The sequence below is a fragment of the Cornus florida genome, unplaced genomic scaffold (genome assembly GCF_030987335.1).
Source record: "Cornus florida cultivar Cherokee Brave unplaced genomic scaffold, ASM3098733v1 CherokeeBrave_3.0.0_Hap2_Chr02, whole genome shotgun sequence".
NCBI classification, from domain to species: Eukaryota; Viridiplantae; Streptophyta; class Magnoliopsida; order Cornales; family Cornaceae; genus Cornus; species Cornus florida.
Genome location: NW_026775572.1, coordinates 36,958,065 through 36,983,162, shown reverse-complemented (window position 1 = coordinate 36,983,162; position 25,098 = coordinate 36,958,065). Strand labels below are relative to the sequence as shown.

At 34.8% G+C, this 25,098-nt stretch overlaps 1 protein-coding gene across 2 annotated transcripts; it reads right to left on the bottom strand.

Annotated features, from left to right (window-relative positions):
- Nucleotides 1–15,273: 15,273 nt before the first annotated feature.
- On the bottom strand, nucleotides 15,274–23,726 carry LOC132294706 (putative phospholipid-transporting ATPase 9). Of its 2 annotated transcripts, XM_059792657.1 has the most exons (12): nucleotides 23,234–23,726; nucleotides 22,285–22,811; nucleotides 19,847–21,198; nucleotides 19,083–19,193; nucleotides 18,688–18,964; nucleotides 18,507–18,595; nucleotides 18,307–18,415; nucleotides 17,597–17,806; nucleotides 17,354–17,479; nucleotides 17,151–17,249; nucleotides 16,728–16,919; nucleotides 15,274–16,363 (listed from the first exon to the last, which is right to left on the bottom strand). In XM_059792657.1, exons 2-12 carry the CDS (start codon nucleotides 22,675–22,677, stop codon nucleotides 15,731–15,733), a joined length of 3,591 nt encoding a protein of 1,196 aa, XP_059648640.1. In that variant the 5' UTR covers nucleotides 22,678–22,811; nucleotides 23,234–23,726; the 3' UTR covers nucleotides 15,274–15,730. The 2 variants fall into 2 exon arrangements, with proteins under 2 accessions (XP_059648640.1, XP_059648641.1); XM_059792658.1 differs by lacking the exon at nucleotides 23,234–23,726 and having other exon boundaries at nucleotides 22,285–23,227.
- Nucleotides 23,727–25,098: the final 1,372 nt, after the last annotated feature.

The window sequence follows — 25,098 nt, the reverse complement described above, 5'->3', positions numbered from 1 at the left end:
TTGTTACCCGTTAAAATTGTTGTTCAGTTAACGTTAAAGAATAAAATTGCGTCTTTTATAATTACATAGGTTGTATATTTTTTTTCACTGCCTAAAGAAAAGGTACACGCAACATTTTGAAATTTCATTAAATTGCGTTTTGGAAAGCTTCGAGTGTGGGCTTGTCTAAAACGTTCTTCTAAAAGTCAAAAGTTCTTGTATAAGATTACCCAAACTCTTTAAAACGGCATATAAATCCACAAAACGTTTTTAGCGTTTTGGAGAAGTTGAGTATTTTTGAAAAAGAGAAGTTGTCTAAGGATTTAATGAAACTTTGAAAATGACAAGACAGGCAGCAACGTCTCTTTGGTTTCAAGCAAGTATGTCTCTTTCGTTTAGCATCCAAGGTCTACTACACTATTTTTTTTTCCCCTCTTTTACAATAAAAAAGTAATACTTTGGCTCTCTCAATTGTATGCTTTTAAAAAAATTTGTATGTTTATAGTTACTTTAATAACTGATACAAGAAGTAATTATAAAATTTTATTTAACAAATAATAACTAACAATATATATATATATATATATATATATATATATATATGATATCATTGTTGTTATTTTTGTTATATTAGTATCATAAAACTTTAATTTTCCCCTTTTTTACCCCCAAAAACTTACAAATGGAGATTAAATATATAATTTAAGATAATTTTTCCTCTAAAAACCATCTAACAAAAATGGCTGAGAAGAAAAGTACATATATCTTTATTTTTTTTTTACTCCATCATATATGTGTATATTATAATTATAAATATAAATGAAACAATGACATGCTATAGCAAACTTACCATAATTATCAACTTCACATGCCTCTAGGAGACGGGAACTCCCTTTTGGGAAAGTGGGTTTGTACTAACCGGGCCGATGCCCATTTGGTACAAAATTAGTTATTAACAGGTGCCGCCAAGCCCCCACATCCCTGTAACAATTAACCTATTGTGAAAGAAATATATTGAATTGTCTCGACCATGAAACTCTTAAGACAATACTACTTGTATGAACTCTTATTTATTCTTTTCAAAAAAAAAAATATCTTATTTATTTTTATATGGTAAAGCAGAAAAAGTACTCTATAATACCCCAAGTGGGTACGTTGATACATAATACTCCTTGTTATGAAATAAGGATCGAATAGGAGTTTATAAGAACAAAAGAAAAATAAATGATGAAAAAATAAATAGGTACACACACAAACGAGACAAGAATTTACGTGGTTTGGCTATGTCTACATCCACAGGGAGAAGACAGAATAATATTTCACTGTGGAAATAAAGAGATACAAGGCAAAGTGGCCCACACTCAAAACTCAATTACACCCACAAACTCTCTCACTCTAACTGATATTACAAAAATGCTCAAACTGATGATGATCTTGGATGATTCGGATTGCCATGGTCATAGGATATTTATAGCCAAGAAAACATCAATATATCTTGCTCATCAAGCATACTTGTTGTCCACGTATAAAACTGCTACTTGGTGACTACACATACACAGTTTGTTGATTACACTCCTGAGCTGCCAAGGTGCTGAGGTAAGTGGTGATGAAAAATGTTTGCTGATCACACAAATTAGTGGTCCCTAGCTGAAGTATGCAACCTCAATTTGAGCCATATATTCAACAAATCTCCACCTTGGCGAAAATTCAAATGAGCTACTGTATCTCTACCAAACAACCTGTCTTCTCCACAAAACAAATTAATTAAGAATTTTAGTTAAGTTTGAGTCATCCTCAAACTTAACCCTCGGGCTCTCATTCTTCAACCTATGCATGTCTTGCGCAGCCATAAGCATACCTCCAGTATTTCTATCAAACTTTAAGCGCTTACCAAAAATATCATCAGAAACTCTAAGTTTGACATCTCTTTCAGCAACCTTCTCCAACCGCCCACAAACCACCGGCTGGTAATGAAAAGTCATCTTCTCACCTTTTTGGAGAATAGGACGTCCTTGACTTTTCCTCGCATCTCTGTTGTGACCAACTACTTACCTCCCACACATCTTAATGGCACTCGAATAAACAATCTCATTGCCACCAAGATTATTGCAAGTCAATATCACACATGTCCTCATGGGTTTGCCTCCCTGTAAGGACTGCTGCAATTTCGGTTGCCATCTGAAAATTGATTTCATTATCCCACCATGTTGTGTAGTCCCCTCACAACTCTTTTGAGAACTAGGATCGTAACTCATCTTTCGAACTCTTCTTTTGCCAAGACCTGAATGCAGATTTCTGCTAACTGTAGAAGACCCTGTAAAAGCTCCACCTGTTACTGTATTCCCTTGGAGAAGATACAAAATTTTCACCTTGGTGCCCTGTAGCACTACAAGAGAATCCATCATGACCATCATTGCTCCACCCTCTGTTACAACCTTGTAACCTTTGGAGTCTAGCACACCCACTGAAATAAGATTCATCTTCAGATCCGGTACATGTTGCACATCTGACAATGTTCTCACCAACCCATTGTACGTCTTGATCTTGATTTTCCAATTCCCAAAATTTTGAAAGCTTTCCTGTCCGCCGTCAAAATCGAACCACCTTTCACCTCTTTATAGGAAGAGCAAAAATCCCTACTGGGACATATATGAACGGAACAACCAGAATCAAGAATCCAACTGTCATTAAATGACATACCTGAACACAAGGTTGTCACGAGAACATAATCGTCACTTTCCGAATCACTCGTTGTAGCAGTTACCACGGAAGCTGCGTCCTGAACCTTCTCTTTGCCATTCCCATTCTTTGCCTTTAGTTTGGGACAGTGCTTGATGATGTGCCCTATCTCGTGACAGTAATAACATTTCACATTTTTATGAGATCTATATTTGCCCCTACTACCAAAACCCTTTGTCTCACTTTGCCTCTTACAAATAGACCCTCGGCTTGTTCATCTTCAATATTCCCAGACACCTTTTTCCTCAACTCCTGAGAGTTCAATGAGGATTTAATATCCTCCATACTAATAGTGTCTTTTCCATAGAGCAATATGGTAACAAAATGCTCATAGGAAGGAGGCAAAGAACATAACAAAATAAGGGCTTGATCCTCGTCATCAATATTAATATCAGTATTTTTCAAATCCATAATAATAGAATTGAAATTATCAATATACTCCTTAAGAGGCATACATTCCTTCATACGAAGGGTGCAGAGTCTCTGTTTCAAGTAAAGTCTGTTGGTGAGAGATTTCGTTATATACAGACTCTCCAATTTCAGCCACAACTTTGCCGCTGTGTCTTCATCAATAACTTCATACAGCACCTTATCAGCTAGATTCAGAATAATCGCACTACGCGCCTTTTCATCGACCTCATCCTTGTCTTCATCGGACATAGTTGTTGGCAACTTGTTCTTCCCGAACAACACATTTTTTAGACCCCTGCATCTTGATGCGCCAAAGACTGAAACTAATCTTGCCATCAAATTTCTCAATTTCATATCTGGTCGACATCTCAAAAAACTCCCCCAAAAATTTCTCGGTGAATAGTACCGTATTTATGAACAGTACCCGAAAAGTATCTGTGAACAGTACCATATGTGTGAACAGTATCTGTACACAATACACGAACCCGAGCTCTGATACCAGTTTGTTATGAAATAAGGATCGAATAGGAGTTTATGAGATCAAGAGAAAAATAAATGACAAGAAAATAAATAGGCACACACACAAACGAGACAAGAATTTACGTGGTTCGGCTATGCCTACATCCACGGGGAGAAGACAGAACAATATTTCACTGTGAAAATAAAGAGACACAAGGCAAAGTGGCTCACACCCAAAATCCAATTACACCCACAAGCTCTCTCACTCTAACTGATATTACAAAAATGCTCAAACTGATGATGATCTTGGATGATTCGGATTGCCATGGTCATAGGCTATTTATAGCTAAGAAAACATCAATATATCTTGCTCATCAAGCATACTTGTTGTCCACGTATAAAACTACTTCTTGGTGACCACACATACATAGCTTGTTGATTACACTCCTTAGCTGCCAAGGTGCTGAGGTAAGTGGTGATGAAAAATGCTTATTGATCACACAAATTAGTGGTCCCCAGCTGAAGTATGCAACCTCAATTTGAGTCATATATTTAACACTGCTCCCAATTAATGTTCTCTGTTTTCATTAATAATAAAGGATAATTTATAAGATACATAGAGAGTAGTCATTGAAAGGGTACCATCTTAGGGTATTGTAGACTTTTTTGATAAAGCAAAAATACAACCGAGGCTCAATCACGCAACCGCTCCTTTATGTAACTTTTTTTTTTTTTGGTTCACCAGGGAATCCGAGGCTTTGCCCCAATTATTCTCTGGGACAATGTGCAAAGTGCCAAAGTGCCTATTTCACACGATTCAAATAAATCTCGGGCTTTTCATCATCGAGCGTGCTCTAAAAAAATTATTGGCACTCAAGAGGAGTCAAGCTTTAAACATGATACTTCACGAGACATTATGCCCAAGTGACTTAGCACTTGAGCTAATAAGGGGATTAAATTTTATGGAACTCATGCCATAAACAAACCATTTATTATAGTACTAATTAAGGCAAGACTCTTCCTATGGATTGCTCTCTCTACATGTAAAAATCATATTAAATCAGCTAACTGGAAATTTCATTAAATCAACAAATTAGAAAGATGGGGAAAAACACTTGTGGCGAAATCATACTAAATCAACAAACTAGAATGCTATTAAATCAACAAATTAGAAAGACAAAAATTTAAAAATCATCTAAGTGAAGTAAATCAAGAACCCTTCTTACATATCAAAAGCCATGTATTGGGTCATGTCTACGCCATGTCTGCTACTTCCAACATAGTTTTTGTCTCTGTGTCTAAGCCACGTCTACTGCAGCTTGCATGGTTGCATCTCTGGCTGAGTTTCCGCCACTTTAACGACAGGGACTGAAGCTTTGAACCAACTCGGAATGACCAAACTTCCACAACCACATATATATTCAGGAAAATTGTTTTTCTCAACAACTTTTTTCAAGGGTTTACGAGTACATACACTGAGCTAGTTTCTCTTCTTCGGCATGTCCCACCCCTTTAACTATTTTTTTTTAAAAAAAATTCCTCCAGGATCAATCAATAAAACCTTCTATTCGGTTGCATTTTTTCCCTTCTCCGTGTCACGAGGCCTTGACTATGGGATTTGGTTTAATCTCTAGAGCTCTCATGACAAGCAAGATATAAGGGCATGGCTATTAATAGTTATCCTGCAACCGAAGTCTATCATCAATACCGTGTGAGTGATATGTTAAAATTTAGCTCAAGGAATAGGGTTCAAGACATTGTTCACTGGAGACTATCAACACTAAGTCTAGGTTCAAACCTAGAAGGTAAACCCATTGCATGGTATAAAGTTGTCCGATTATATATACTTTAATTTTTATTAAAATAGATGGGGATTATTGAAGATATTTTAATAAAAATTATTATCTATTATATTTTATTATCCATTTTATTAGTGTATGTTATTATACATTATCACTTATATTATTAGTGAGTTAATTATATCATATTATGACCAATAGCGGTTACAAATACAATATTATATATATATGGTCAATATGAGAAGGAGAAGGATGTATAATCGATTTTTTTTCACATAAGTGTGGCTGTTCAATCTCTACACTTCTCTACAAATTTTTACTTTTAATATTTGATGTGTTTATGGGCAATGAGACGTAATCTCAAAGACCAGTTTTTCTTTACTCTTATCTAATTTAACTTTAATTTATTTATATGATTATAATATATTATTTATCATGTTCGAGTTCAATTTCCTTGTACCATTGTATTTTTTTTTTTTTTTTTTCAATTGAATAAAGGATAACATAGTACAGCCCAAAAGGAATTAGCCCAATGCTAACTACTATAAACATGGAGGCTCAATGGGAAAAAATCCCAAGAAACAGATGTGTTTGATTGTAATAAATCAACACTAGTAGTCCGATGTTCATGGAGTAAATTTCCATCAAATGCTATGTCTTAGCGCCTTGAATTTGGTGGTTTCTCTGGTGGACGGATTACTGATTTAGGAATTTCCCATTCCATTGCAATTCTTCTAGCATTGAGGGAGTCTGATATAGAAGAAGACAGCAGTTTGGTTCTGATCGTTTCCAAAGTGAGGTGCAGCACTGAGTTGGCATTGAAAGATTTCTTTTTGAAGATCATTCTATTCCGCTCATTCCAAATGTGATAGACTAAGGATACCAATCCCAATTTGGAGATTGTATTGCTGTGGAATTCAGAGTTGCCTCTCCAATGATGGGATGCCCAAACAATAAGCCCTGCCCAGGAAGAAGTTTGGATATGATACCCACAACGTGCTTGTAAAAAGAGCCATAAGGGTTTGACAAAAGAGCATGTGAAGAATAGGTGGTTATGAGATTCCAATTCAGTGTTACAGAGGATACACATGGTGGAGTTGATACACATTGTACCATTGTCGATCAAATAATATTCGATGCAATTCTTTCATTTATTATTGAAACACTACAAGAAAAGTGGGTTTTTACGACCAATATTTACGAAGTTTATTTATTTTACCTTGTAAAAACTACATTTGACGAGGCAAAATAATATTCCTTGTAGTTGTCACACGCTTCATGAGGCTTGGCATAGAATCCTCGTAAAACAATGCTTTCACGAGATGTCAAAAGTACTCGTTAATATATGTATATATTAACGAGGCATTTGTCAACTTTAACGAGATATTAGCGACTTGTCAATGAATATCAACTTTAACGGGAGATAAGTGCCTCATCAATGGGTCAACTTTAACGAGAGATAAGTGCCTCGTCAATGAAGGTAAACTTTAACAGGAGTTAAACGCCTCGGCAATGAAGGGGGCTAAAATTTTCCCACCCAATTTCACGGGATAAAATTTCACTATCATTTTCCCGCCGATAGAATTTCCCACTCCCGCACGCGCCAAACTTAATAGTCAACCAAAGCGCATGAGGGAAAAAATAGAATTCCATTTTCATTCCCAAACCCTAGCCGGCCTTTTTCTGCCTTTGTCTCTTTTTCACAGCAGCAGCCTCTGAACCTTCCACGCCCACCGGAGAAATTGAGCTTCCATTTGAGGTCAAACAACTGTCAACCCAGATCAAGGCTCTAATCAGTTTCTTTCTTCCTTGATTTCTGCTGAGGAGGCTTGAAGTCAGAGAATTGAGGGAGAAACCATCTCAACCTGTTCCGACCCAAACTAAGGCAAAGCTATATCTTCAACCTTCTCTCTACCCTCCAAGGATCTGAACACACATTTATTCTTTAGGTAATCTTCAATCCTTCTTTCTCTAACATTTTTAGGGCTTTTTTGAATCTCTTTTTCTCAAACATTTTTAGGGCTTTCTTTAATCTTTATTTCTGTAACATTTTTAGGGCTTTTTTCAATCTCTCTTTCTCAAACATTTTTAGGGTTTTTTTCAATCTCTCTTTCTCAAACGTTTTTAACCTCTGTCTGCGCCTTGAATACAAAGGACCTCGCCGAGCCAACACTAACGTCACTTTGTTTTGACTCCCCTAACTGAAGATTTTTTACCCGTATTTAGGGATTTTTGTATTCGATTTGCTTTCCTTTTTTTATTTAGCAGTTTTTTGTGATTAGTGAGTAGGTTTCTTTCTGTATGAATCAACAAGCATGTTGTTTTATTGAAAAATTATATGTGTTTTTATTCTTATAAATCTAAATTATATCTTTATACTTCTGGTTCAAAATTTATTATGGTATGCACGTATTCTAGAAACGTTGTAAGAATTAATCTTTATAGAATTATATAGAGGCACCCTTTCAAGAAACATCTGACAAAAAATTTCACCAATGATCTAAAAAGGTCTAACAAGAGAAAATAAAATTTTGGAAACTTACAACATTTGCAGAAATCCAACTTTCTATAGGATTCTAGGATATAATTTCTTAGCCTATTTCTATTTCTTCTAAGCAATCAATCAGATTATATAAGAAAGTATTGAACTAATTGAAACAAGTGCACACGTTCCATGCATTCTAGAGTCTAAATTAATGATCAAATTGTGAATTAGTTAGAATTTGTAGTTGTTTGAGTTTCAGTGTTGATACTCTGTCTCTTTCTCCCCCTCCTCCTCCCCCTCCTTCTTTCCCCTTCTATTTCATTTTTTCTGCCTTTGAATTGGTTTTTCTATAGTAGTACCAAATAGAGGTACATTCACTTGTAACTAATTGTGATGTCTTCTGTTGAACCGCTTACATGATTTAACAAATCACTATGTACTATGTAATATCATCATCATAATCCTTGATCCCAATTGAATTAGCTGGCAAAAGAAGTTATATTACTTTATTTCATTCTAGTGAGTCGGGATACTGGAGTTGACAGTGGTTATTATACGACACCAAGAAAAGTAATTTTTGCAGTGCTACAAAATTTTGTATAACCTTGTAATTTATTGGATTCCGCTTCTTGTTCGTCTTAATTTGAACACTTTAGTAAAGTTCTAAAATATATCGATAAAACCTATCTGGAATGTATTATCTTCGTGATGCTCACACAAGTGCAGTTGTTTGGCCTAGAAAATTTGTGAAAATTGTAGAGGTGATCAGTAAGTACCTTTTTTTTTTTTTTTTTAAGTAGTCATTATTATATGATTTTATGTTATTTTTAGATTTGTTGGCATTACATTTGTAATTTTTTTTTTCCTCACAAGATTAATTTTCACAAAGTCATTAGGAGCATGCTCAAAGGTAATATATTTAACTCATAGGTTCCATTTTTTCATTGTTGTCTTTTTTTTTTCTTTATAAATTGTCAATTATATATTTGGATGGATTATATATTTCTACCTCCATGTTGTACTCATGTTAAGGGGATCACATGCCTTAAAGTGACCAATTTTGTGGTGTATAGGGGGTCACATGCCTAAAGTGACCACTTTTGCGGTGTATAGGGGGTCACATGCCTAAAGTGACCAATTTTGCGGTGTATTAGGGGTCAAGTGCCTTAAAGTGACCATTTTCACATAATGTGCATAAATAGACCATCTTCTCATAAATTGTGATTTTGGGTCCACATTGGAACATGAACTCGAACAATGCAATCAAATTAATCCTTGTGAGTTTAAGATTAAAGTCCGACAATGTTAGAGTTTGAACTTTGGTGCAAGATTTTTTTAGTCATAGATTTATCGTATGTTATAATTTTTTTTTTCTAAAACCCGCGTGATAAGATTAAATATTTCAGTGTAAAATATCATAGGAATATCTTAAATTTGGAGATTATAGCTTGAATCCTTTTATGTGGTAAGTTGGTAACATGAAATGGGATACCACTACATAAGAGTTTAACAATGAAAATTGGAATATCTTTTCTACTATTTTTTTGTCTACTGTCTCGTTCTTTTTTGAGTCATGGAATAGGCAGAAAATTGTCGAACCTAACCTCTTTTGTCTATGTTAAACTATTTTATAGAATTTCAATTCTTTATATTAAAATCTCAAAGTTGTTTAGAAGCTGGAGAACGCATCAATCGCCATAAGAGAGCTGAAAAAAGGAAGACCAAAATTGCCTGATGTTCTCTCTTCTTTTAACACTTGATAGGCAACTAAAGTAAAATAACAAATAAATCATAAATGAAAAAAATACATTTAACAAATAAATGAAAAAATGCGCAAAATCTTATTGTCATTAATATACAACTCTTCAGCCTATGAAATATTTTTAGATGACTATGTAAACGAAGGTTACAATTTGGAGAAGCTTCAACAATATCTTTTGCAACATCGCCACACCTTATTACACTATAGTTACTTGTGAAACAGTAATACAATGAATTGATTAAAGGGGTTCGAAATAGACTACAAATAATGATCTATTATGTACAAAATATGATATTCTAAAGATAGTGATGCTCATACCTTAGAATTCACTCACTGGTATGTATTGACGTGGGTGGAGAAGAGCGAGGAAGAAGAATATAGAACAAAAAGAGACAACAAAGAGAAGGAGAAGGATAAACAAAAGTTAAGCTACAACTTCATCCTCCATCTCTCAACATATGTTACTTTAACTTCTTCTATACATTATATACGGATACAGCTTCCAATTCAAACACAAAGCACAAAGATCAATATAAATTTAAAGCAACACAACTTACCAGACACAAACTACTAAAACATATAAATGGGTAGTTGAATGAAAAGTCTTCCATTCTAAGCCTTAATTCAAGACAACCCCTTGGTCTTCTACTAGGCATTGACATCCACATAATCCTGACATTGCTGCCACTTTGGCACTACACCAGTAATGGGGTCGAAATTGAAAATCATTCCTTGATGAGAAATTGGAGCTCTTTTGTTTAATTTTGAGAAATAAGAATGTATGTTTTTTTACCTTTTTTCCTGATAAGTAATCTATAGTGGTAAAATACAGAGTAGGCTCGACAATTCTTTGCAAAGAGGTTAGGTAAAATATTAAAAATTGTCTATGTTACAAAAGAAAAGAGCAAAGAGGTTAGGTAAAATATTAAAAATTGGTACCTTTAGTTAATTATTTAATTTATTGAAATTTTTTGTCTTTTCAGGGCAGAATTGTTCTCGGAATCTCAACGAATTCATACACCATTCAAACACAAACACAAGGTATTCTAGATGCTCGGACATATCTCTTGACTTTGAAGGAGATACAGATCAAGTATGTTCCATTCTGTTCTTCCACCACTTGCACCACATATTATATAGATGCTCATATCTCCCTAACATGGCATTTGTTTGTACCGTCTAGAAAAAAAATTTCCCACCCTGCCAACTGCCTTACCTGCTTATACTTTGAATATTACAGATATGCAATTTTCATTTTCTATTATGGCTTTCGATGATAACTATGTCCAATCAGCTGTCTCATCTGATGTGTTGTTAACCAATTTTTCTCATCAAATAAGAATTTGGAGTGTCAATATTCTCCGTTTTGCATCCGTTAAAAGAGAGTATGAATGTGCCTTCTTATTTTTCTTTTTTTTTTTACCTGGGAAGGGCGTGTTACATATAGCAGAGTCAAAAGGATACATATCATAACATCATTAAGGATTATTAAAGAAGATATAGAAGCTGGTGCTGTAAATTTTGATATGTTATTGCGCCTTATTAGTGGCTATCAGTTTGCCTTGCAATTTTATTGACTCTAGTTGCCACAATCCGATAAAACAATTACAGCATCTTATGTTCTAAGAGAGATGGTCCAAGCAGGAATACAGTACCATGTTTAAAAGCCAAACTACTTAGATAAAATCAACTTCCAAATAAGATTATTCAACACCATTGTTATAGATAACACAGTACTTCTTCTTGCTCTCTAATTTTCTGAACTCCAAAACAGTATATAAGTGAAGGCTTGATGCAGTGTTATATATGTAAGGCCCTCACCTTTTGATAACTAAGAAAGAGTTAGTGGTAGTACTTGAACTGGTAATAGTTAAAGAACAAAAAATTGTTGAAGGAATAAAATTGATGAGCATGTTTTTACTTTTGAAATTAAAGTAATGATACATGTGAGTGTGTTACAAACTAGATTGGCACAAGGCTATGCTAGTAGACTATTAGCGGTCACATTTTGAAGATATGAAATTGAGAATAATTATTATTATTATTATTATTATTATTTTTTTTAAGTCTCATTTGATTGATCATAGGCATTTCAGCGGCTATACTGTAGTAGTAATCATATATATATATATTTTTTTTTTCTAATTTCACCTCATTCATCATCATCTTTTTTTTTTTTTATTTATTTTTTTATGTAGGTACCTGCTTGGATTTTGTACCATGGACAATGAGGTGGAGGAAGTGTGAATAATTGAAAGTCAACTTGTGCCCATGATTAAAGAACAATGTGAAGATTGACTTATTGATATGTTTTTGACAAACATTGAATTTTCTTTTGCAAGTTGGCACATTGAACTATGATGAATTGTCTTTTGATATGTTTAATGGTGTATGAATTGGTGAATTGTAAAATTGTCTTTTGATATATTTAATGGTATATTTGGCTATTGATATTAAGTGGAAAGTGTTAACTTTATGAAGTACCGTTTATTTAAAATTATGACCAATATACAGATTATATGTGAATGATTGGGTAGCATTAATTGAATGTGTTTTTATTAAATATAAATAAATAAATATGTTATTTATGGGTCATTCACAACCTGGGAATAAAAGTTTTTACATTATTTACAAGGAGAGAATTTTCCTGTAGAAAAGTGTTTTACGACTTGCAGCGTATCTCGTAAATATGTATTAACTAGTGGCTACGAACACCGTAAATTAATTATTAATGAGAGGCTAGTTACTCGTAAATTCATTATTCACGAGAGGCTAGTAACATCGTAAATTAATTATTAACGAGGTCAGTTACTCTTCGTGAATTAGTTATTAACGAGACGCCTGGTGTCTCGTACCTATTTTGCGAGAACTTTTAGTCCCCGTAAAAAACCTAAGTGCATTTATAAGGGCATAATAGACAAGGGAGTCATGTGCGCCGTGTATATGTTCTCACGAGGTGTTTGGGCACTCGTAAAAGACCTTTTTTCTTGTAGTGAAAAATGATGTTCATTCTACTGATTCAAATTGATGTATTATTCATCTTATTATTGGTGTTCAAGTTATACTCTTTGTTAATTGTATCTTTTAAACTTCATGTTGTAATTTTAGTCTCTTGATGATATTTCATTAAATGATAAATTACCTTTGTATTATGTTTCATATTCTAGCGAAATAAAATATTTTATTCCATTGTATATGAATTAATGAATTTTTCATAAAATTTCCAACGGTGTGTTGTAGACTTTCTCGGTAGAAAAATAAAAAATAAAAATCGGGCTTGTCCACCCAACCTCCCCTTGTATGGAACAATTTTTTATTTTTATTTTTTTTTAACGTCCGAGGCTAGCTTTGCCCCAACTATTCTCTGAGACAACGTGCAAAGTGTCTTTCACACTAATAAAATAAAGCTCAAGCCTTTTCTTCTGCCCCAAAAAATTGTTTACACCAAAGAAGTACTTTAATTGTGTTACTTCATGAGGCTACTTAGCACTTGAGCTAACAAGGGGGTTAAATTTTGTGGAACTCTTGCCACAAACAAACCATCTATTATACTAATGAAGGCAAGACTCTTCCTACGGATTACTCTCTCTATACGTAATAATCATATTAAATCAATTAACTGGAAATTCCATTAAATTAGTAAAAAATTCCATTAAATAAACAAATTAGAAAGATCAGGAATAACAATCAACAAATTAGAAAGAAACAAATTACCTTGTGGTAAGATGGTTTATATGCTTACATATATATAGGATTATATATGTAAAAATCATCAAAGTGGAATAACTCAAGATCCCAATAATTCAGAAAATAAAAATAAAAATAAATCAAGAACCGTATTCTTGCATATCAAAAGCCATGTATTGGGCCATGTTCCATGTCTGCTAGCTGCTTCCACCATACTTTCTGTGTAATCCAAATCTATCTGCTGCAGCTTTGCACTATCTTCCTCTGGCTGAGTTTTGGCTACTTTAGTGGCAGGGAAGCGAAGCTCTGAACAAACTCAGAATGACCAAATTCTTCGGCATGTCCCACCTCTTCAACTCCTTTTTTTTTTTTTAAATTCCTTCAGTTCTGGATCACTCAGCAAAGCTTCTATTCCGGTGCATATATTTTTTCCCTCCTCCGTGTCGCGTCTTCAAGTAGGCCATCTCATCTTCTATCAGAAACAACATCATGTACATGTACATGTACATGTATCGACAAACAATTGTGATCAGCTTGCTTCAACTAGTTTGAAATTAACAAGACCTTCTGTATGACTAGTAGTATCTCAGAACCATGCATCTGATCGGTGATTAAAGGCATGTCGATCTGTTGGTGGTTCCGGATCATGCCATATTGCTTTCTTCTTGCCCTTCCTGTTCTTCTCGCAAGTGTGAAGAAGAAGAAGAACAAAAAGGAGAAGAAAGATGGACTAGAGAGACAAGGGTTGAGTGGGAGACATATAGCATATATAGGTGGTGGTTAATTGTATATTTATAAACAGAGAAGGCTAGGGTTTCAAGGAGTGGGAGATAGATAGGATAGCAGAGAGAAGAGGGTAGGTTGTTGGCCGGGTTGGGGTTTCAATGTACGTACGTGGGAGATAGATATATGGCATATATATGTATTGGTGGTGGTTGTATGTTTATATAAAGGAAAGCTAGTGTTTAGAGATAGCATATTTGTCGATTTTGTAGATTGTATACAGATATATATATATTGGGTTTGTAGTAACTATTTGTAGCTTGCATCTAAAGCAAATGAAAACCCTGCGTGGGTGAAGAATGTGTGAATTGGTGAATATTTCAAATGTAAAATATGATATCCTTATGAATTAAGTTTGCGAACTTTCCATTTAGAATATTAAAGATACAATTATATATATATATATATATATATATATATATTTGACATCTGAAGTGGTTTGCTCAAATTTAACCCTAGCTTGATATGTGGTGTACCTAAGTATTGAATAGTGATAGCAGCGGTTGTACGTGTGTGTGTCTGTGTATAACTATATATATATATATAACGATCACGCACAATTATACATACTAAAAAAAAAAAAAAACAACCAACCCTAGTAAGTAGACTCAACAAGCTTTTCAATGGTAGGTGGCTCGTCGAAATCCGAGTTCATTTGGCCCCTCAACAAAGCCCGGGAAGCCTGAAAAAAGATGAACTCATGTGTCTGTCTCTAGCTCTGAATTACACAATTTGCATACATCTGGAATATTTATTCAAGTAGGATGTGCATCTTCTTCTATTCAAGGTAACAATTAAGTCTAATTGAATGAATGAAATGTTTGGTAACGGAAAGGATTGGACCATAAAAGGTGAGGCCATGGGAGTGATGGAATGTGTTGGGAGAGGAATTTCGAGGTGAGTACTGCAATGGTAAATTCACATTGATGGGGAAGCTAGGCCTCCATTTGATTCTATCTGAGCTGATGAAGGATTTCGGTGATGCCCGGCGGGAAGGACCGTGAGAAAATGAAGGAACTAACAGTGATCCTACCATCGAAGGTAGAGTAAGTCTCTCTTATTAGCATGAGAAGTACCGGACACTGTTTTTAGGTTAATTCCTTTGAACTCAACTTTATTCTGAACACTGCTTTGTACTCATTCTTTGAAGGATCAAATCTACTATTGCATTATTGTTTACACAAAAATAACTTGATATAGTAAAATTTAAGAAAACAATTAACACATTACAAAAAGAAAGTTCTGTATTAAACATAGAAGAAATCTATCCTCTTTCATGTCAGAAGAAGGAACACTACCCATCTCACTTCTGTACAGAAAAATTCGGCAATAAAACTAGAAACCTGATGAAAGATAAATTATATATGTTGCCCTATACATCCCCAATATCAAGATTTACAACCTTTTGGGGGCCTTTTCTACCCATCTAACTGGCACAGAAGAATAATAATATATCCATACACAAGATGTGTAATTGAGTTTTAATCCCGGGGCAAACTCTGGATTCAAGTAGAAGCAGTGCCAATTTCAATCTAATCATATACAATGGGAAGATTTCTGATACTGCAGCAGATGTACACAAGTCCACACTCTTTGATGACTAACCATCAAAAAGTGACGCGAGCTTCATCTGTGGGTGTGAATCCTGTCTTTTGGGCGATTTTTTCTTGCCTCTGAACGTGCTGTAAAACCCACATTTGTCGGTTTTACGGATCTCTGATGTACCATACTGCAATATTCAGGGTCATAGGATTGCCCATTAAGCCTCATCCGCTGTAGCACATTATGGTACATTGGGAAGAACCGCATTTGAAGTACTGCGAATGAGAAATTCGGGATCAGGGCTGAGATCACCACGAAGAGCGTGACAAGCCAGAAAGTGGGGGATGGGGCAAGAGATTCGATGAAGACTTTGTAAGCAGTGGTGGAAATGCTGGGAGACAAGGCTCCGAATGTCAAGAGGAAAAGAAACCAGAAAGCAATGCTACCCCAGATGAAGAGATGTTGTACCAAGGTGAAGTAACTAACAGTGAGGGCCATCTGGAGGTTCACTGTCCAAACAACACATGTATACATTGTTGCCCCGAAGATGTCCAATCCAGCAACTTTTCCGTCCTCATTGAAGGCATGAGGCTCTAACGCTTTTGTGCAAAAGAAGAAGATAATGATGGCTTGGCAAAGCCCATTGAACATCCAGCCGAGTATACGACGCCACCTGAAGAGGATATTCTGCACACCTTGTTGGTATAGTAAAGGGAACTGCCACAAAGAATGAGAAGTAATCAGAATAAGCATTTAGCACAAAAACCCAAAACGTGTCAATTAGTATCTTCATTGAAATTAAAATAATGAGAGCAAGCAAGTTTAATAGTTATTTGTCAGTTAAAAAGCAAAGCTTAAGTTAGAGAAAAGCAGGTTTAGAATTCAACTGAACCCAACAAAGGCTTGTTATAATTCTTGTAGCTGTGCCAACAAATTATTTTTCACGATTTAGCTTTATTCACAAATTTTCAGACTTTATGTTCAGCAGATGCTAACATAGTGGTAGCTGTAATTTTTTTTGCCGCCCTACCACTAATAAAAATCAAAAACAGCTGCAACTAGGATTTGATAAAAGGCATACCTTGAGACAAAACTGTTCTGATACATCCTGGTCAAAAATACCCAGAGCAATCACAGGAAGTGTTGAGAAAAAGACGTTAAAGAGGGCCAGGAACCAATCATTGTATGCAGGCTTCCCAGAGAATGATGCAGCTGCCTCGAATAAGAAAACCGTGAAACCGAAGGTGACATTCTTATAGAAGAAGTAGCATATCTGCCAAGTTGCAAATAGGAGAAAGTCAATTGATGGAATATTGAAAGTGTAGATACACCATTTAGATTTTAAACCATTTAGAAATTTCAAACCAAGAAAAATTTTAAAATTTTAGGGATTTCATTTTGATCTTTACAAGGATTCAAATAGGCGTGAAGGGAAGGAACCACAACGAAAAAGAAAATCTCACACCTTGAGTATATTTAAATTTAAGCACATAAAAGTCATTACCATTGTTGAGATCCTTCTGTAACACCAGTGTCCATGCACCAGAAGCAAGCGCTCCAAAAATCGGAACTGAGCTATTGCAATATCACTAGACATGACTGCCTGATATTTGTAAAACACAGAGGTTCAGATGAAATGAAGTAAAAATTTGTTAACAAGAAAAATATTTAAGAAATGATAAATGTATTCAGCTATTGGTTGAGCACCTGCATTCCTTCAACACCACTGATTCCGATACCAATATCAGCTTCTTGTAGCATCCCAACGTCATTGGCCCCATCGCCAATTGCTAATGTGGTCTTTCCTGTTCCAGCTTTAACAAGTCTGGTTACCTGTGTATTCCAGGTTGCAGTTTTTTTAAATTAACTATTCTTAAGAAAGCTTCAAAAATAAAAAGAGAATTCAAGGAGCAGATATGGGCTAAAATCTAGGAGTGATTGAAAACTCACCAGAGCCTTCTGTTTTGGTGATGAACGGCAGCAAATAACAGATGCACAGTCAACTGCTAGTTCTAGAAACATTTTCTTCATGTCATCCTCTAGAGCATATACAAGAGATTTCCCATCAATGATCAACGCAAACACCTCAGAGCTTCCACTTGATGCAGTAAGCTGAGCCTTCCCTTCACTTAATTGGAGGCGAACACTCTCCTTTGAAGTCTATAAAGACATATCCACAACATCCCACCACATGAGAGAGAACAGAATATTGGTGAACATTTTACAAAATTGGTACTAATGTCTTGGTAGAAATGAGGAGCAAAAGAGTCAGTAGATATTCACTTCATGGTATTTGAAGTCTTGGCAAATAATCTCAATTTTCTGTCGTACTAATGTCTCAATAAGGAAGAATAAAAGTAAAATTCAAAAAACAAAAAGAATGTATTCCATAAGAGCTAAAATCCACCAATAATTCTTAATTAAATATACCACAGGGCTTTTATTTGATGAACATTATCCATCTTAAACTAATCAACAATTAACATAGTATGTTGCATGGTATATAGTCACGCTACTATCATTTAATTTTAAGAGCACATAAAGCCATCATACTTTCAGTCTGTACTTCCATGCTCATCTAACTGAACTATCTTTATCATTCATAACAAATAAATTATCCCAAACGACTAACTAGCACGCAAAACAGAATAGAGATGCACCTTAGCAATAGCATCCTTATCCCCTGCCTTCTCCAGTGCTTTAATTTCTGGTGTCTCTAAATTTATTATTATTTGCTTCATTCCTTGTCTAAGCAAACTACACGAAAATCTGCAAAATTTAACTTTTGAGTCAGAATTTCTTAGAGCAGTAAACCACACCTCAGAAAAATAACTATCACAAGCCAGACAATAAATTATACCCAATATTGATGGCAGTCTCCATCTTATCTCCAGTCAAGACCCATATTTTTATTCCTGCTTGGGCAAGTTTGTCAATGCACTCAGGAACCTATCAGGCACAACAGAAGAAAAATCAATTCCAGTTCCCTTTTACAGTCTCTAAGAAGGTTCAAGAGTTCTGCTTAAAATTTATCGACCTACCCCATTTTGGAGTTTGTCCTCAACAGCAGTAGCACCAAGAAGAATCAAATCCTTCTCAATCTCCTCTGTCACTTCATCAATCATTGTCTCCCGATCTGCATTAAGTGAGTTCTTGGCCTCTGTGAATTTCTCATTAAACTCTTTGTATTCTTCCTCGCTGAGTTCACGATAAGCAAGTAGCAATGTCCTCAAGCCTGCATCAGCATAGTCATTCACATGGTCCCTGGTTTCCTCTTCATATTCCCTACCATTTTTGGCAAGCCTCTCAAACAAGACACTGCAAAGAAAAAAGCAAGGGGAAAAAACTATGGTGGTTTAGAATACACCGAAAATAGAAACAAATAGTTCTTCATGAATGTGAGGTTTTAGGATAATTGTGTTGCAAAATTACAAACCTGTCAGCACCTTTACATAGTAATAATAGCTTTCCCTCATCATTTCTTACTATCACGGACATCCGCTTTCTTGAGCTATTGAACTCTAAAACGTTCAAAAGTTTATACAACCTGCAAAAATGGAAGATTTTCATTTCCAATATATAAACATATTTGTTTATAACTTCAAATTTTAGAAAACAAAATCAATGTTATGTAGGAAAGCACACACACAAATACATAGAAATATGTGCCTGTGCACGCACATGTTTGTACACGGATGCACCATCTTAATCACCATGGTATTCACATCATCAAACATCACATCACAACACACATAATCAGGATGTTAAAGACATCATCTAAAAAGTGATAACATCTACTAGAGCACACTTTGAACTTTTATAGACACATACTTTTAAAATTGAAATAATGGCAGGATATGAAATATTCAACTACTTCAACAGCATCATTAGTGGAAAAATTATAGGCTTAGTAAAGAAAACAAGGGAGCAGAGCTCTTGTTGTTTTTTATATTGTTTTCCCATCAATCATATCAAAAGGTACAATTCATGAATACTCTGCACCAGAGTGAAGCGTCTTTCTAGATGTTGCCTATAAAGGGGGCTTGTGGACTGGTCTTTGACCTGTCCAGATGATTATGCATACATGCAAGTGGCAGCTAAAGAGTGCAGCACAGAATTCTTTAATCAAAAAAAGGAAAAGAAAAGAGAGAGAGCACGAAATCAGGAAACTTTTTCTGTGGACATTATAGAGATACTGACCTTTCAACCTTTCTTCCAGACAAGGGATCCAACTCATGCAGTGAGACACTTGTTTGCGTCCTATTGTAGAATTCAAAGCCAAGTTCTCTTGCAGCAATCACGAAAGCCGCCTCATCTGGCGACTCAGCTTCATATGAGACTTTCCTGGTATCTTCATCCACTTCAGGTATGGCAGTATGACAGATTGCCAATAAACGAAGAAATTTCTGTAAGACATCTGCGTGGGGCTCGTTAACCCAATTCCCATTCATGATCCTTTCATCCTTGAAATTGAAACCCTTGATGAGTGATTTTGTATCAGGAGAATCCTGAACCTGGCTTCCACCATTTTCCATTTCATGAACCAAAGGAGATCCTTTTCTTTTAGCCATAACCTTCTCAACTTCTGTAACACCACAGCCATAAGCTGTTCCAGCCACAGAGCACTTGATGAACTCCATAGAATTGCAAGTCAATGTTCCTGTCTTATCAGAAAGAATTGTGTCGACTTGGCCAAGTTCCTCAGTTAAATTTGAGGTGCGGGCATGAGCTGGTTTGTCAGCTTCCTCATAGTACATATGAATATCTTGATTGATGAAGATGGTCTGAAGAACTTTAACAATTTCGATTGACACATACAAGGAGATTGGGATCAAGTAAGAAAACAACATAACTGCTGTCAGAAAATGATAAATTGCGGCAGCTACGGATCTTTGCGGGTCAAAGAAAATTCTAGAATTGTCAGGCCTCAGATACCACCTCTTCATTCTGCCACTATCTAGGTCATCTTTAGTTGTAATGCCAAAGTAAACTGATCCAACAAAAGCCATCGTAAACAAGAGACAAAATAAGAAGTAGACAATTTTATCCATTTTCTTCTCAATTTTGCTTCTCTTTGAGGGGGGATCAGTAGAGTTTTGAATAACCTTTGTGTCATAACCGGTGAAGATAACAGCCCCAAATATGTAGTCTGTATTCCTGAGTTTAGAGTCTCTAAGGAGAAGTTGTTGAGGGTTAAGAGGATGCTGTTGCTCTTCAAATTCCATACCCCCAACGAAAGAGTACAAATTTGCATTTGGATCTTCGCATTTAACAATGGCCTTAAAATCCCTGAAGCAAGCGTTCTCGTGTAAGATTGAAGTTGCCTCCAATGCTTGTTTTAGTTTCAAATTTGTCTCCCCATCAAGGTTCATGGTCTCAACATAGCAGATTGCATCATCATAACTGGAGGAAATCAAGAGAAGGTCTGCTGGAAAGAATTCATCCTTCTCCACCTTCACTACATCTCCCACTTTCAAATTCTTCCATTCAGTACGACTGAAAACTCCATTACCATGATGTACATTAACCTTTCTATTGTTCACCTCCATATCCTGAAAAATTCCACACATTGCGGAAGCAAAATTAAAAAAGAATAAAGAAAAGTAATTCCAAACCACAACACAAGATTTACATGGTTCACCCAAACTCAAGGACGAGGATATTTCACTATATCAATGTAGAGACTGGTAAACTCTCTCTACCCATTGTACTCACACCCTCACGAGGTTGACCTTACGGACTACATATCTCTCCACTCATAAGTCATAACTCTCAACAATAACCTATGTAACTATTTATAGAGCCCAATACTCAACTCCTTGTTCAACAAGGATTGCCAAGAGTTATCAGAAAAATTACACAATAAGACACGACTCTAAAAATAGAAAAGATAGAATTTGGCATTATCCTAACATAAATTATGTAGCTGAGACCAAGGGCTTTAACCTAAAAAACTCTTCTACTTCCCAAAATAGATTGCAGGGGTTCAGGTCCCCATAGGGCAAAGTGGGGGGGTGAGTTATTTGCCAGGAAATAAAATTATAGCTAAGGGCAACAACTTGCTAAAGAACAGTGGGCAATATGTAAATTAATTATCAATTTAGTTCATAAAATTAAAATTGTTCATAGCATAACTTCAGAGAAAGCAAGAGAATATGGCATAGTATCACAATGAAATTGAAAGAACAGAACATTGAAGTGATTCCTAGTATACTGGATCTCTATTTGCAAATCATAAATTGAACTGCCATTTTTCAAAAGTTTTTGTGATTTGAGCTTACTATATGACAAACCAATTACATTCAAGTGTGGAATATTAACATCCTAAACAACTCATACGATTCAGAATTAACCTTGGCAGTTGTGAGTGATTGAATGCTAACAATTTAATTGGATGGCTAAAAGTTTCCCTCATACCCATTCTGTTATCTGAACCTAACAATTGTTTGAGGTCTTATAATTAATTGAAACATCTATATTCATAAATTTCCCAGATAATTCCCAAGTTAATAAGCAACAAAAAATTGCAGGAAGTCCTCTGCAAATATAGAATCTATGTTATAGTTTAGAGAATTAAGAACAAAAGTAAAGATCCTAGATTTATCCATCGAAGCAATTTAGTTAAATGGGGAAAATACCTGCAGTTTTCGTCGCCAGTCTTCGATACCCTCTTTCACCATTGTCGCCCCAACCACAACAATTAGAGGGAATACAGCACTGACAGCATTATAAGGAGCAAGATCTGTAAAGGCCAAGATGCCAGTGACGAGGAAGTAAAAATTGGCTACCCTCCTAAACTGCTCATACAAGGCCTTTGGAAAGAAAGATGCAGGTGTATACTTTGTAGTCCTCACATAATTGTCTGCATAATTCCGAAATCCGGCCTCAGGGCAGAGTGGTTCATTGCAATAAACTACCCTCGAAAATCCCGGTCCCCCAATCTGTGAATGATCATCCACGAGAGATGCTTTCCCACATCTGAAAGAGTAAAGCTTGCTAAAATGAAGCTTCCTTCTTCTTCCAGTCTTCATTCTCTCCAACTAGTATCACTATTGCCCCCAAAATAGTCCCAATTCTAAACCCCAAATGAACCCAGTACCAATAACAAAATCTTGTTACTCCTAATAGCAAATTCTCACTGATAAATGCAATTTCTTCAAGAATCCTGAACCAAAAACACCCCAAAAGTACAAAAACCTTAAAACACCCAGGAAAAGTAAATAATTTCAAAGAACATAAACCCAGTAATTCCGGAAATTAACGATATATAACCCCCAAAATTTTTGAATTAAATTAAAAATAAAAATGAGGTAGAAGTTATATTTCACTAAATAAAGCTTGAAGGAGTATAAACAGACAGACACAGAAAAAGAAGGGTTTCACAGGTTCAGACAAGACAAATGACACTCACAACCCTCAAATCCAGCTTCTAAAATCTACAAATTTTTCAGTCAAAACTAAAAAAATTTTTCCAAATGAAATATACCCAGAAACAAAAATTCCACACAATCAGCTAAAACTATAATGATAATCACAGAACATACAAATTCGCATATATATAGCCCATATAGAACAGAGAACACATACTTAGAAATAATCTGGTATTTGATTTTTCTCTTGGCCCTGAAGCTTTGAACGTAGACTTGGATCTCTCTCTTTCATATTTTGACTTCACGAAACGTCGTATGTCCCACGCGCATTGGCTTCAATAAGGGTTTAAATTTCAACTGCTGAACATTTCAGAACATGTAAACAACCCCAAAAGCTTCGTGTTTAAAATCAAAACCCAACGTTGAGATTGAAATTTCTAAAAAAAACAAAATCAACAATAGAAGCTGAAGCAGAGAAGGTCAATGGGTTTTCTCAGTTGAATCGATTCACACTCACAAAGGTCTTTTTTTTTTTTTTTTTTTTTCGCGGGAAGTTTTCAAGAATGTTTCAATGGCGTGTGTTGCTGTCTTCTGGGGCTTGTCTTCATTGCTGTACGAAGCTTCACAGAAGCAGCAAGGAATAAGAAGAGGCAAAAGCTTTGCATATTTCAGTATTAACAGTAAATAAAATGATTATATGTGTTTGTGTGCGTTGAATATAGAAAATTCTCTTTATAGAAAATTGGGAAGGAAGATAAAAACAAAGTCATTGCATATATCAAATTATCAATATACTAAAAGTTTGATAGATAATTATCTACTTAGCATAGACACAGATACGTCGACACGTTAAATTTTTAAAAAATAAGACACGAGTTCAACTTAGATACGGTAATATTTAAATATGAACTTTTATTTATATATATGTATTGAGTAATAGTATTATAAAAAATTTAAAATAAAAACTTAATTCATTTCTAATTTTTATATTAAAAATTATAATGATTTTTATATCATATATATATATATATATATATACACACACACACACCGTTATTACATTACTTTGTCATAATAGTATTTTTATTTTAAATGAACAAATATCATTTAATGTTTTGCTTTTGATCATATGTATATAATGTAAATTTTTTTTCGAAAAAAAAAAGTTAAATACTTTATAATGTATTAATATTATTTTCAAGATTACCGGTTAAACTTGTGTTAGAAAATTTGAAGTGTCGACTTAAGTGTCTAAGAAATGTCGACGAAATATCTAATCGGAAAAGTGTACAAAATAATAAAAATTTACTTTTATTTACGAATGCATATATAAAGTGTCGAACACGTGTTTAAAGAATATCCCATAAGTATCGGTATTCGACACGACACAAATACAGTTATATTTTTTAAAACATTCATGCTTCGTAGATAAAGAAAAGAAACATTAGTAATTTAATTATAATTTAATTGGGTAAAGTTAAATAAGAGATGGGTAGTATTTAATTGGGGCCAATAAGATATCACCAAAATTGGGAGGAGGGACCAACGTTTAAAAGTATGTCCCTCTCACGTAGTAACAACTAATAATAGATACATAGATATATAGATACACATATGACTATATGTATATTGTCTTTTATGGACTATTAAGAGAGATCAAATACTGTTTTGATATGACTATATGTATATTGTGTTTTATGGAGTATTAAGAGAGATCAAATACTGTTTTGATCCCATCTACTAGATAATAACTATCTTCATATTTTGGAAGTTTCTATACAAGAAGCACACTTTGACATGAGGTTCGAGAAGGAAGGAATGATTTGAGGCGTTCGCAAAATCAAGAAGTCTAATCAATACAATTAAATCACGCGGTTTAAAGATTATAATAAACTATTTTGTTCCAAAATTCTAGAAAGGGAAATGATGTTTATGAAGTTTATAAACAGAAATATGATTATAAAAGTAAATAAGAAATTATGTTATATTAATGCAATGAACACATTCATCTCTTTAATCTTCTAACATTATAAAATAGTTGTGCCATAATTTGGTGGTGAAATTCAAAGCTGTCCTTTTTTG

Bases quoted from the DNA above. Each gene is read 5' to 3' on its own strand.
- LOC132294706 (XM_059792657.1), bottom strand. From the start codon at position 22,677: ATGAAGACTGGAAGAAGAAGGAAGCTTCATTTTAGCAAGCTTTACTCT. The intron at 19,194-19,846 runs GTCAGTATCTCT...CCATTTTTGCAG, and splicing joins TCTGGAAGAAAGGTTGAAAG to GTTGTATAAACTTTTGAACG. The intron at 17,250-17,353 runs GTGCTCAACCAA...TACAAATATCAG, and splicing joins GTGGTGTTGAAGGAATGCAG to GCAGTCATGTCTAGTGATAT.